Source organism: Perca fluviatilis, chromosome 17 (genome assembly GCF_010015445.1).
Source record: "Perca fluviatilis chromosome 17, GENO_Pfluv_1.0, whole genome shotgun sequence".
NCBI lineage: Eukaryota > Metazoa > Chordata > Actinopteri > Perciformes > Percidae > Perca > Perca fluviatilis.
The window spans coordinates 2,532,414-2,546,437 of record NC_053128.1 but is presented as its reverse complement, the minus strand read 5'-3'; the positions used below and the strand labels follow the sequence as shown (position 1 = coordinate 2,546,437).

The 14,024-nt window shown below is 40.2% G+C and overlaps 1 protein-coding gene across 4 annotated transcripts in view; it reads left to right on the top strand.

Moving 5' to 3' along the window:
* dcc (DCC netrin 1 receptor) overlaps positions 1 to 14,024 on the top strand; it is a 338,290-nt gene that overhangs the window by 261,027 nt on the left and 63,239 nt on the right. For all 4 annotated transcript variants that reach the window (XM_039780568.1, XM_039780567.1, XM_039780566.1 and 1 more), the window contains exon 23: positions 8,796 to 8,958. In XM_039780568.1, the coding sequence (XP_039636502.1) occupies positions 8,796 to 8,958 (163 nt within the window). The remainder of the gene's footprint in view (positions 1 to 8,795; positions 8,959 to 14,024) is intronic.

Below are 14,024 nucleotides of genomic sequence, written 5' to 3'. Positions count from 1 at the left end.
GGTCATTATCTTGCTGTAGGATGAACCCCTGACCAACTAGGCGCATACCAGAGGGTACTGCATGGCCCTGCAAAATGCTGTGGTAGCCGTTTTGGTTCAGGGTGCCTTTCACTCTGTACAAATCACCGACCCTGGATCCAGCAAAACAGCCCCAGACCATCATGCTTCCTCCTCCGTGTTTGACAGTTGATGTCACACACTGAGGAACCATCCTTTCGCCTACTCGACGGCGTACAAAAATCCTGCGTGATGAACCGAAGATTTCAAATTTTGATTAATCAGTCCATAACACCTTCTTCCAGTCTTCAGTAGTCCATTGATGATGTTTCTTGGCCCAGGCAAGCCTCTTTTTCTTATTCTGATGTCTTAGCAATGGCCTTCTTGCTGCAACTCATCCTATCAAACCTGCACCTTGAAGTCTTCTCTTAACAATTGAAACTGAGACTTGCTTATTACAACCACTATTAAGCTGTGCTTGAAGCTGTTGTCCTGTGAGCCACCTATCACGCAAGCTGTTAACTCTCAGAAACTTGTCTTCCGATTCTGTTGTGGCTTTGGGTCTGCCAGACCTCTTCCTGTCAGAGTTTCCCCCAGTTTTTTAAGTGCCTTTTGATGGTGAAGAATACTGTACTCACTGACAACTTGACTTTCTTCGCAATTTCTCTGTAGGAAAGACCAACATTCTTAAGTGTTATGATGGTCTGTCTCTCTTCCATTGTTAATTGCCTTTTCCCCGCCATTTTTATAGCAACACACTACTTTCTGCAGTACAATACTGTTCAAATAATGCTCACGAGGGTACGGTACCACAGTGTGTTCCAACAATACTTTTATACAAACAGAGGGGGTTGTAAGTAATCCAGACGAGTTGGAACACCTGTGGGAATTGGTAGCACCAACTTTCAAAGCTTGATTTTAAACCTCAGGCAGTTCACCACTTACCTTTGTACCATTTCAAGCTATTCATTGGACTTGAACTGCTAAAATTTCAATTTAAAAAAACAAAAAAAATTGGGGTGTTCTAAAACTTTTGACCAGTAGTGTATATACATCGTCAGCACAATAATATGCTCACAATAACAATGCTAACATGATGTTGGTCAGCAGGTTTACCATTTCCTCCTAATTAAGTTTATTTTGTTAGCATGCTAATGTTGCTAACTAAAACTTAAGCATTAAGTACAGCAGAGGCTGATCGGACTGTTATTAGTTTTGCAGGTATTTAGTCTGAAACCAAAGCATGGAAAATTTTTAAATTTGAAATGATAATAGTGCTATATCGAAAGTGAAGGGATGAGTTCATCCAGAAGGGAGCATGATTAGCTGTCCAAAAATGTCATAGTAATCAATCCAATAGTTGTTGACATATTTCACTAAAGATCACAAATTAATGTCAACCTTATAGTGGGGCTAGAAGAAAGGTCATGGAATCACCAATATTAGATTAATAGAGTTATCCTCTGGGGATCATGAATGTGAACATTTTGTGAAAATCCATCCAGTTGTTTTTTTCCAGTCTGGACCATTTGTGTAGGATACAGTATGCACGGTTCATGGTAATGACCATGCATGATAATTATTCATGGCACATTTTTTTATTACAAAGATAAATTAATAAAATACATTTAAAGGGACCCAGAGACTCTAAATAGCCTAGCTGCAACAAGAAAGTAAAGTGTACATTCTAACCATGTCCCCAGTTCAGAACTGGGTGGGCTTTACTGTTATTATCAAAATGAAATCAGAACATCACTACACTGTGGACCAATAAGAAACCTTTTTCACAAAAGACATTTTGACATTTAATAGAAACAAATGCATAGTTGTAATTATTAACATTAATAATGGCTGAATTCCATTAAGGCAGTGCTTCTCAAATGGGGGTACTATCATACCCTATATACCCTAGGGGTACTTTGGAGTTCTGCACATGAAACATGAGAGAATCAACATGAGATTTTTTTGAAATAATTAAACTATAACAATGAATTAAGTTAGTGATAGGTGAGCGAGTCGACCGTTCTCTGGGATATGTTTTCATGCTAATCGAATGTGACCAGTTTTATCGCAAACCGCTAATTAGCTTATAAAGCTATTCATCGGGGCACTGGTAAAGTAAAAAGAAATCGCTATTTCTATTTTCAAGGCAATTTTATTTATATAGCACATTTCAGCAACAGGGCATCTCAAAGTGCTTTACATAAAACTTTAAACAATAAAAAGCAACAAACGAATAAAACATATAAAACAGATAAAACACGAGAATAAAATTCACAGTGCAGTATAAGAAATTAAAGAAAGGCAACATCAAAAAGAAAGGTCTTCAGCCTTGATTTAAAAGAACTGAGAGTTGCGGCGGACCTGCAGTTTTCTGGGAGTTTGTTCCAGATATGCGGAGCATAAAAAGTAGTATTTTGTAATCAACTCTTTGAGTCACAGGAACATTCTGAATCAGCTGCAGCTGTCTGATTGATTTTTAAGGGAGACCTGTAAGGACACTGTTACAATAGTCAAGTCTACTAAAGATAAAAGCATGGACAAGTTTTTCCAAATCCTGCTGAGACATAAGTCTTTTAACCCTTGATATATTATTAAGGTGGTAATAGGCTGACTTTGTCATTATCTTAATGTGGCTGTTGAAATTCAGGTCTGAGTCCATGACTACACCAAGATTTCTGGCTTTTTCTGTTGTTTTTGACATTGCCATTTGAAGCTGAGCGCTGACTTTCAATCGTTCCTCTTTTGCTCCAAAAACAACCACCTCAGTTTTTTCTTCATTTAATTTAAGAAAGTTCTGAACGCTGCTTAATTTGTTCAATGCACTTAGTCAGTTTTTGTATTGGACTATAGCCCCCAGGCGTTAAGGTTATATAAATTTGTGTGTCATCCGCATAACTATGGTAATTTATCGTTTTGTTTTCCATAATTTGAGCCAGTGGATGCATGTTGATGTTAAACAGAAGAGGCCCCAGAATGGAGCCTTGGGGAACTCCACACGTCATATTTGTATGCTCAGATGCATAATTACCTATAGACACAAAGTAGTCCCTATTCTTTAAATAGGATTCAAACCAGTTAAGTACTGACTGACTGACTACCCAGTTTTTCCAATCGGTCTAGCAATATGTCATGGTCGACCATGTCAAATGCAGCACTGAGATCTAGTAATACTAAGACTGATGTTTTGCCACTCTCTGTGTTTAAGTGGATGTCATTAAAGACTTTAACAAGAGCTGTTTCAGTGGTGTAATTTGGTCGGAAACCCGACTGGAAGGCATCAAAACTGTTGTTTACTGACAAGAAAAGGGTGAGTTGCTGAAAACCCGTTTTTTCAATGATTTTATTTAAAAATGGAAGGTTTGATATCGGCCTATAGTTGCTCATTAGTGACCTGTCTAGATTGTTCTTTTTTAAGAGTGGCTTGATAGCTGCAGTTTTCAGGGCCTGTGGGAAGATACCTGAAAGAAGAGACGTGTTTACAATCTGTAGAAGATCTGAAGCCAAACCACTTAAAACATTTTTGAAAACGCCCGTTGGTAGAATATCAAAAGTTTTTGGGGTTGATCGTATGAAATTGTGTCATATTGGAATTTGTTTTAGCTGGACACTGTGACAACACATAACCTGTACTTGATATGGAGGCATTGACTGTTTGTCTAATTTTCTGAATTTTGTCGCTGAAGAAGATGGCATTGCAGGCCTTGGTGGATAAAAGTCCAGATGCTATTGGTACTGGAGGGTTGGTTAACCTATCGACAGTAGCAAACAAAGCACGTGAATTATTATTGTTTCTAGCAATAATGTCAGAGAAGAATGACCGCCTTGCATTCCTCAGTTCCAAATTATAAATGTGAAGTCTCTCTTTTTGGATTTCATAATGGACCTTGAGATTAGTTTTTCGCCACCTGCGTTCAGCTTTTCGACACTCTTTTTTCTGTTCTTACCAGTGTGGCATTTCTCCATGGAGATTTTTTCTTACAAGAGACAGCTTTAACTCTAGTGGGAGCAATGGTATCAATAACATTTATAATTTTACAATTGAAATTTTCTACAAGCTCAGTGACTGAGACCCCAAAGAGGACGGGTGTGGAGGAGAAAAGCTGAATGAATGATTCACTGGTGTTTTCAGTGATATACCGTTTTCTGATTACCTTTGTTTGAACACTTTTGTGCACCGAGATAGTGCCGTTAAAGAAAACACAGGAATGATCAGAGAGAGCAACATCAGTCACCACAATTTTGAAAATGTTCAGATCCTTGAAGATAATCAAGTCCAGAGTGTGTCCCTTATTGTGCGTGGGCTCCGTCACATGCTGAGTCAGTCCATAGTTCTCAAAAATACAGCACCACTAACAAGGCTCAAAATAGCACCACACTTCCACAGTAGCATAATGAGGGTCCCTACATGTAAACCGAAGCATTGAGAACTTTGTAAGTGTACAGACAGTTTAAAGATAGTTTAGAAAGACTGTACCATTCATGTATAAATGCGGCCACCATCTTGGGAAAACAGTCATGACCAGTCGAACGACAATTGCCGTGTAACCAGTAACCAGTAACATAGCTCAAGCACAGCGTTCTCAATGCTTCGGTTTACATGTAGGGACCCTCATTATGCTACTGTGGAAGTGTGGTGCTATTTTGAGCCTTGTTAGTGGTATAGAAATGGTGATTTCTTTTTACTTTACCCTCTGCCCCGACGACTAGCTTTATAAGCTAATTAGCGGTTTGCGATAAAACTGATCACATTCAATTAGCATGAAAACAAATCCCAGAGAATGGTCAACTCGGTACAGATGTGTTATTAACCCCTACCTTCATTTTGCGCCAGATTTCTCCTTTAAATAGGCTTTCTTTTCTACCCAAAATGTTTTGAGCTTTTCAGGGGATACTTGGCTAAAAAAAATGTGGGATACATTATTGAAAAAAGTTTGAGAACCACTGCATTAAGGTGTTACAGTTATCTCCCAACTGTTGTCCCAAGTTTCCAATCAGGGCCCCACCAAAAAATATGAACATAGTCTCTGTGGTGTCACCAATAGGTTTCTGAAGAGCAAAAATGAAGCTCAAAGTGTCGGCTCCAGGTGGCGCAGGCTATTGCCACCCTAGAAGTGCCTGGAGTCTCGCTTTGCCAGACCTTCCTCCACCGGCTGCGGAGAAAATACAAATAGAACATGAACATGATAATATGATCAAAATATGACAATTGTCTGACAGGCAGATTTGTGTGATGTTCACATTAAAGCCCTGATGATGTGTATTTTTTTGGCTTTTAATGGATAATTGGTTTGATTTGTTTTCAATCATGATAGTTTGCCATCAGTGATAATAAGTTCTAATGACAATCCATAAAATTAGTTTATAATTTTAAAAAAAATAAATTTGGTAGTGATTGTATTTGCCATGGTGCCATGTGCCATATTTAATTGTCACCTAAAAAGGTTGAATCTTTCTCCACTACTTTTATAATTTTTTGAATCTTGTGATTCAAATTCAACTGATTAAGTAGGTGGTGGAGGCCTGTGGTGTGGGAACGGGAGCGCTCCAAACATTTCTGGAAGATCGTGCTTTAGAGACACTTCACGGAAACCCTTTGGTTGAAGCATTTTCGGATGTTTTTTTGACTTTTATTGGCCCGTCCCTTGACCCAGATAAGCCATGGCTCTCCGGTTCTAATCGAGAAGCGTATTACAATTGCGCGCTACAAACTGGCTACATGCGCAGACTACAGAGTGGTAGGCGAAACGTTTGGGGTCAGCAAGACCACCGTGTGTTTACAGTGTGTGCAATGCCATACGAATGAAGATGATGCTACTGTTGGGGATTTCCCTCCTCTGTGTCCCCTCTTTTTAGACCTGTCTGACTCCAAATAAAAGACCTATATATCCCCGCGCATTCGTTAAATTGGAATTAAATTGATCCTAAGCAAAGCCGAATAAGACGATAAGATAAAGTCAAATACATTAGTTTAATCAGTCAAGCATCGGAGTTGCAATACACAGATCTGTGGGATCACAAGGCATGCAGAGACTAAGTTTCCCTAGCGACAGACAAAAAGACAGAGCCGGTCCACGTATCTCTAGACTGTCAGACCTTGTAAGCCCGTTCTATACTTCCCCTCATCTCTTATACTTTCTTTCTTGGGCCCCCTCTTTTCTCCAGCACAGGGAGTGTTATCTTTACCCAACACACGCCAGGGTAGAAGCCACTGTGCTGTGTCTGGTCTTCATTTGCTCTCACGCGAAGCGGTACATTCTGCTCCGGTTTCACTTATTATTACTCAATGTACTTTGCTCGAGGCCACTGTGACCCGAACTATCTAATAGTTATGGCTTAAGTTAAATAAGCATACACCGAAACACACTTGGTCTCTTATGGAAACCTTTTACATTCGTATTATATTTATCTGCAAATGGTAAGAACATTATTCTACACTACCTACCTGGAGTGGATGAGGCGCATGAGATCTCGCTGCGTAACACCAGAGTGCACCTTGTGCCACAGGTGTATGGCACAATAGACAGGACTCCTGTCCCGCGATTAGACCCCTGAAGGCTGCAGGGATTTTGTCAATAGAAAGGGCTGGCCATCAATCGTACTACAGGCTGTAGTAGACGCTCGTTACATGATAAGGGACATTTGCGTTGGCACTCCCGGTAGTGTGCATTGGGCGCCCAGTCTTCACCACTTCTGACCTGTATAGGTGCGTCTTTTTACCCATAAAATGAATTCAAACTTTACCGCAATTCATTATTTATTCGGCAATAACGTTTCCATCAGAGTTTATCGCATAAGCCGTATATCGTCAAGAGAAAATCCGATGAGACCGAACGTATAAACTTTGAGTCGATATTCATGAAATTCAATCGAACTTTACTATTTACATAAGCCATTTTTCATTTGATATCACTTAACTTGCATACAAACGTGTTGATGGAAATAGCTAGTGATACCCGCTTTAGCGCACCATACATCCAAAGGAGGCTACCATATGTAACACTTGAAATGCAACGATGCATCTGTAATGTATTCTCTCATTGTAAATGAATGATTTTCTGTATGAGCAAAACATTCATCGTGACTATATGACCTCCCGGTAACGCTAACTCCTGGACCTTTATGACAGCAGGTGTGGTAAAAACACTACCGCTTTTGTCCAAAGGGGCCGCTGAAATCAACAGAAACTGAAAGTTAACATATAGTCACGTTAAGTACAGGATCTGAATACTTCTTCCACCACTGTCACGGACTTTGTTAGAAAAATTATGATACATACTTTTTCTCTTGTTATTTATTAAACTGTTTGCATAGAATAATACTATACTGATTACTATTTTTCTCTCTCTGTTAAATTAAACTGTTGTGGATGTGTGTGGATGTTGTTAAGAAACCACAACACTGCTTGAACTCACAAGATAACATGGGAGCCACTGCTTTGTCCTTGTCTAAGCACGGTGTGTTCCTGAGGGCATCCATGCCCTCCCAGACCAGATAGATGACACGACATTGTCTCTTACCAGATAACAACTGACGACATCTACTCTGTATCATGATTGAATTACATTTCACTTGGTATTATAAAAAGCGGCTGTAGAGAGCTTTTCGTTAGGTCACTTCTGTACTCTGCTGTGAGTACTGTAACTGCCTCCTTGTGTTCACAAGTAAAAATTAACTTTGATATAACTTCAGTGGTTCCGTCTATCCTTTGATAATGTAAATTATTCTAACAGACTGATATCTCAACAACTACTAGTTAGATTGCAGTCCCATTTCCCCATCCCATTCCTGCTCCCCTGAGGTAGAAACCTTTTGATTTGAATTACCTCCTTGACCTTTTACTCTAGCATCATCTTAAAGCCTGGAACGAACGTCAGCAGAAGGATTTCTGTTTGAAATGGCATGGAAGACTTTTATAAAAAAAAAAAAAGGAGAAAGATAAAGGAAAGAGAAAAAGGAAAAGAAAAGTGAATATTGTGGTGCCTGTGCTGCGGCTGTAGGCTGTGATGGATTGTGGTTTTCATTGAGAGAGACGACCGAATGGAGAGAGAAAGAGAGAGAAGGTGAAAGAGGTAGAGCATCTCTCTCACACATATTTTTCCTAATCTATCTTTCCTCAGTCTCCTTCCTCTCTCCTCCCTTTCTCTTTCTTCCACCCGCCTTTGGCTTTTTCTTACCCCTCCCTCTATCATCCTCTCACACCGCGACTTCTTTCTCTTCTTCCGCTCCCTCTTTCTCTCTCTTTGAAACACTTCCCTTTCCTCTCCATCCAGACGTTATGCCCCTTCTCCTTTTCTTTTTCTTTTTCTTTTTTCTTTTTTTTTCTTTCTCTTTCTCTCTCTCTTTTTTCTCTTTCTCTCTCTCTCTCTCTCCCCCCCCCCCCTCCCTTTTTTTTTTACCCCCTTCTTCTCTTTCCTTTTCTTTCTTTTCCAAGTGCACCTCCTTTTTTTTTTTTTTTTTTTTTTTTTTTTTTTTTTTTTTTTTTTTTTTTTTTTTTTTTTTTTTTTTTTTTTTTTTTTTTTTTTTTTCTTTTCTTTTTTTTCACACACAACACATCACACACACACACACACACACACACACAAACAAATTGTGTATTGATTGGTACAGCAGTGTTTTCGGTCCAATAAAACCACTTTTTAATTCAGGAGGCTTTTATTTTGTAGCTGTGTGTCTTGTATGTCTAACATGTTCAAAATAAACGTAATCAAACAAACAGTTCATCTGCGGCTCCACGTTGTGTACTGTGTTTAATATTTTCGTCCCTCCACCTTTTTGTTTTTGTAAATGTTATGCAGAGTCTCCCATTGGTCAGATGCGTCCGCCCCACGGCAGCGCCACGCCTCAGAAGAATAGTAACCTGCTGGTCATCATCGTGGTTTCCGTGGGAGCCGTTACCGTGGTGGTGGTCGTCATCGTGGCGCTCATCTGCACGCGACGCTCCTCGGCCCAGCAGAGGAAGTAAGATGTTTATTTAATCTGTGGGATGGCAGTGCATTGCCGTCAGGGTAATGAGGCAGAAGGGTAATGATCTGTTGTTGTATCTCAATATATTGACTCAATATCTCAAAATATTGACTTAGTATCTCAATATATTTACTTAGTAACTCAGAATATTGACTAAAATTTTAAAAGTACAGCCCGGTCTCATGGCAGTTTGTGATATGGTCACGTTATTGAATCTATTAAGTCGTGGACAGGACACGAAAATGTTGAATACAAAGAAATTTTATACATATATATATATATAAACATATACAACAATGGCCACAGTTATTACAACTTAAAATAAAACTGTTGTTACATATGCAAATAAAATGTTCAGTGTTTTTAAATGTCCTTTTGTTCTTAGCTTTGTGTCCACAGTCCCTTTTTGGTAAGACAGTCAGCGAGTTGAGTTTTTGTGACCAGAGCACTTTCTTTATCTTCTTACTCTGTATGAGCTCCTTAATGCTGCTTATTTCCAGCCTAAGTTGTTTTTCAGTGACCTGTTTTGTTGACTCGAGGGCATCAACCAGAGAGTGATTGTCCGTCACACAGACCAACGGGGAGCATAAGTTCAGCATTTCCACTTGTGAGCTCAGAAAAGAGGGTAGCCAGAAAAATAGCATTGTCTATTCCATCTGGCATGGCCAGAGTTTCCCCTGCCAGAGTTCTTCTCACGACACGTCTAATTCTCTTAGATTGCCAACAGAGAGGAGAAAACTTCCCTCCTTCTCTAGGGTGACCAGACGTCTTGGTTTGACTGCGACAGTCCCAATTTTTTGTTGCTTGTCCCGAGTCCCGACAAAAGCCTGTCGGGACGCCAAAATGTCCCGGTTTACACCAACCACCATGAAATTGTCCCGGTTAAAAATGCTGACAGCTAAACAGTGTGAAATTGTGACTGTATTGTAGAGGATTCCAACAGCAGGACGTACAACAGTCTGCCACTAAAGCTATGAGCTAAAAGACACAAACTAGCTAGCACTTGGTCACTGGCTCACTGCTGTTGTCGGAAAAACAACACGGACGTGAATAAAGGTTGCGTTTACTTAAAACTGGTAAAACTTGTGGTGCATTCATAGTTATTGGAAAATACCATTTCATCATCTGTTTTTGTCGTTTAACAGCAATTTAATGGTGAAAAAAGTTATTGTTAAAAGTTATTACATTTTTTATAAATCATTTAAATTCACCCCTTTTTTGTGCTGATACGAAAATTGATCCGATTTGTGTCTCATAACCATGATCCGATCCAACTGTGAGTTTTGTGATCTGTTGCACCCCTATACAAAACCATTCCAAATAATCAAAGTGATGTAAGGCAAAACAGGTTATTGAACTCATGTCAATTCCTGATGATTCATAAGATATAAAGGAATGAAGTAATGCACAAATTATGAATTAATTCATGCATGAATTCATAATTCATGTACCCTTCCCATGAAGTGTTACCCTAACTTTAGGCCTACGTGTGCTGTTGGCAAAATTGTGTCTAATCTGTCTGTGTCTATGTCTGACCTGGGCTGGCACATGGTCACGTTAAAAAGCGTGTGCGTGCACAAGCACTACGGTCACGCGCAAAGTGTCCCGGTTTTAATTCCGGGAAATCTGGTCACCCTATCCTTCTCCCATGAGACAATCAATGTACCCCCCTGTGTACCCCCATCAGGGAGATTTCCAAGAGAAGCCAATAAAATACTGTTGGATCTACTTGAGACATTTTGCCACCTGTACTCAGCATTATTTCTTTCACCTTGTTGTACCAATACAGTGATGCATCTGCAAGGCCATAGACACATTTGTTTAGTTTCCATCAAATGTTTTCCTTTCCTGCATCATTAACTTCCTCAAATACATTGTTTTTATACCAACTCATTATTTCGTCCTGTTTGGCTACATCAAATGAAATGTCTTTTGTTATGAGTACATCAGTCTCCATTTCAGATTCAATGTTAAGATTATCAACACTTGACATATCAACTGACTCCTTTTGCCCATCACTGCCATCAGGTTCAACATGTTGTAGATTAAACCAGTTTTTGTGCCTTCCAGAAGCCTTGCCTGCTCTGCCTAAAAACCTTGGCTCTCTGCAGACGACTATCATCAGGTTTCATAAATGTTACAGTCTGTCCTGTTTCTAACTTTACACTAGCAGAAGAGACAGAGTTACCACAAACATTGTGATCTGTTTCAGTTTGTGTCATTGTAGGATGAACCACTTCTCCTGTATTCTTCCCCCTGTCACTGGTGTTGCCCTGTTCGCTGTCTGTATTTTCTTCACTATCTGAGCTTTCTGCTACATTGTTTAAACTGCCTCTCTTGCTTCCTGTCTCTGCTGTCTTGCACAGTTGGCTTATCCTTAGATTCTTGTATCTTTACCTTACAGAGCCTGGATTGGTGCACTCTAACTAGAATCCCCCCATGTCTTACAAATACAACAGCTCCATCCTGACCAATAACTATACCTGGTCCCTTCCACTCACGACAGTCTGCTCTTTTAAATAATAAACCTTGTCTTGTGTCACATACATGTCATCTGTGGGACTGAGCTGCTTTCTTATTGCCCTTCTTATTCGCTCAGAAGACTCGGATTCTGTGAATGCTTTCCTGGAAGCATGTAAAGTTGAAATGTGTTCTCCTACTCTAGCACTCATGGCGGTACCCTCTAGAGAAGGTAGTTTATCAACTAATACAGATGGAAGGTTAGGATTCCGTCCAAACACTAATTGATATGGACTGTAGCCCTGAACATTCAGCATACTGTTCTTAGCCCTGAGGGCCCAGTCAAGGGCAGTGTGCCAGTCACATCCATTCTCTTGTTTGACTTTCTGGATGATCTCAGTCATTAAGTAAGTCAGTCAGTAAGTCAGTGTTTGGTTATGTCTCTCGAGTAGTCCGTTGCTCCAGGGACTGTATCCTGCTGTTGTTTTTGTCTCAATGTTAAAGTGTTAAGCCATGTCTCTGATCTCTTCATTGTTGAATTCTCCACAATTTTCACTGTACAGCCTCTGGGGGGCGCCATGGACATTAATCCAAGTGTGAATGAAGGAGTTGACAATTTCAGATGACTTCTTTGTTTTCACAATGTTTCTCGCACTGAAACCTTTGAAGTGGTCAATGATGTGAAGATACCCTAAACCTGGTTCCAACTCACGCAGGTCCATGGCCACTGTCTCGTTATATTCCGAAGCTAAGGGCAACCCCACAGCAGGCTTTGGCTTTGTCTTTTTGTACTTCTGGCATACATCACAGTCCTATACTATTCGTTGTAAGACACTAAAGCATTCTTTGTCCTCATTTCCTGAACTGTGAATGAGCCTCTGTAGTCTGTCTGCAGACGCGTGACCAAACTGTATATGGAGCTTCAGAATGACTGTGTTTCTCATCTGGAGACATATTTTCTGTTACTGTTAGGACGTTTTCTTCAGTTGAACCTTTTTCAGTTTCTTTGTCTCTGATGTCGACACAGTAATGTCCAGAACTAGTGAATTCAAGAGGTATGGATTGTTTGAACATCACTGCACTGTCCTTTTCCATGTCCAAAATGGTCCCTGCCTTTTTAAGGGAGGTTTTACTCAGCAGGAGCGGAATGTCAACCTTGACGACTTCAGTTTCAATGTGGCATTTTGTCAGTCCTATTTTAGCTGGTAGTTTCACATTTCTTGTGGAATACACCAAATTGCCATCTCTGAACCGAAATGGTCTGCTTTCCAGCCATTTCTCCCCACACACAGTACGGGTACAGGCAGTGTCAATAATCACAGATCCCAATCATTCAGTCGTAAATATCTCAGCGTCTGACATGGAGGCCTTAGTAAACAATGTAATGTTACATTCCTATACATTCGCATCTTCAGTTATTCTTACTTGTTCAGTTTTCTTGTGAGGACAGTCTTTAGCCCAATGAAACGTGCATTGGCAAATAGCACATCTGGATCTCTTACCGAACTTATCCAGTGGATTAGTCCCCGGTAATGGCTGCTTTAGTCCACTTTGCCATGTTGCGTTCCGTTTTCCTCTTCCTTGTGGTCTTTATTCTGTGAAAAACGCCACGTCCTGGTTCATTTGTATTCCGTTTAATGAGCCTGCGGCTTTCCCTCTGAAAATCCTTTTTAGAGCCGACTTCATGGAGGAGAACCTCAACTCCGTGCAGGCCGTCAGTGCTAGCTGTCTGCTTTTCTTGTCGAGACAGGCCATGTCTAACAGATTAAAAGCCAGCACAGCGTCATATTGTACTTTTTCATCCGGTTGTATCACTGTTCGAAGTCAATTATGTAGTCCGCCATAGAAACGGCACTATCTTTCATTATGCCATCAAAATAAGAATAGGCTTCATATGTGCGGTCCTTTTCCACTGAACACGCCGTCCAGCTTAGCAAACAACGTTTCCATGCCGTCTTCACTGTCCAAATCTTCCGCGGGTATTTCCATCGCTGTTTCACGGGCTCTCCCCTCAAGCCCCAAGGCAACAGCAAGGGCTTGTTTCTTTTCGTTGAGGTCGGTAACCCTCATCAAGATATTGACTTCATTTTTCAAACACTCAAATGGCCTGGCTTCATCAAACTTCGGCGGAACTTTATAACTACCTGCCATCTTACAACCATCCTCTGCTACTAATGTTACTTGTAATAAACACAACGTTTATTCACTTCAAACTTTTATTGAGTACACAGCTAGCTAGGACACACATGTCAATAATAACATTAACAGGGAGAACAATTAATACAAGCCCCAATTCCAATGAAGTTGGGACATTGTGTAAAACGTAAATAAAAGACTGGGAAAGTTGAGGAATTCTATAAAAGGATATATAAAGGGTATAAAAGGAGCATCCCCCAAAGGCTCAGTCATTCATAAGCAAGGATGGGGCGAGGTTCTCCACTTTATGAACAACTGCGTGAGCAAATAGTCCAATAGTTAAAGAACGTTTCTCAGCGTACAATTACAAGGGTTTAAGAGATTTCATAATCTACAGTCCATAATATCAAAAGATTCAGAGAATCTGGAGAAATCTCTGCACATAAGCGGCAAGGCCGAAAACC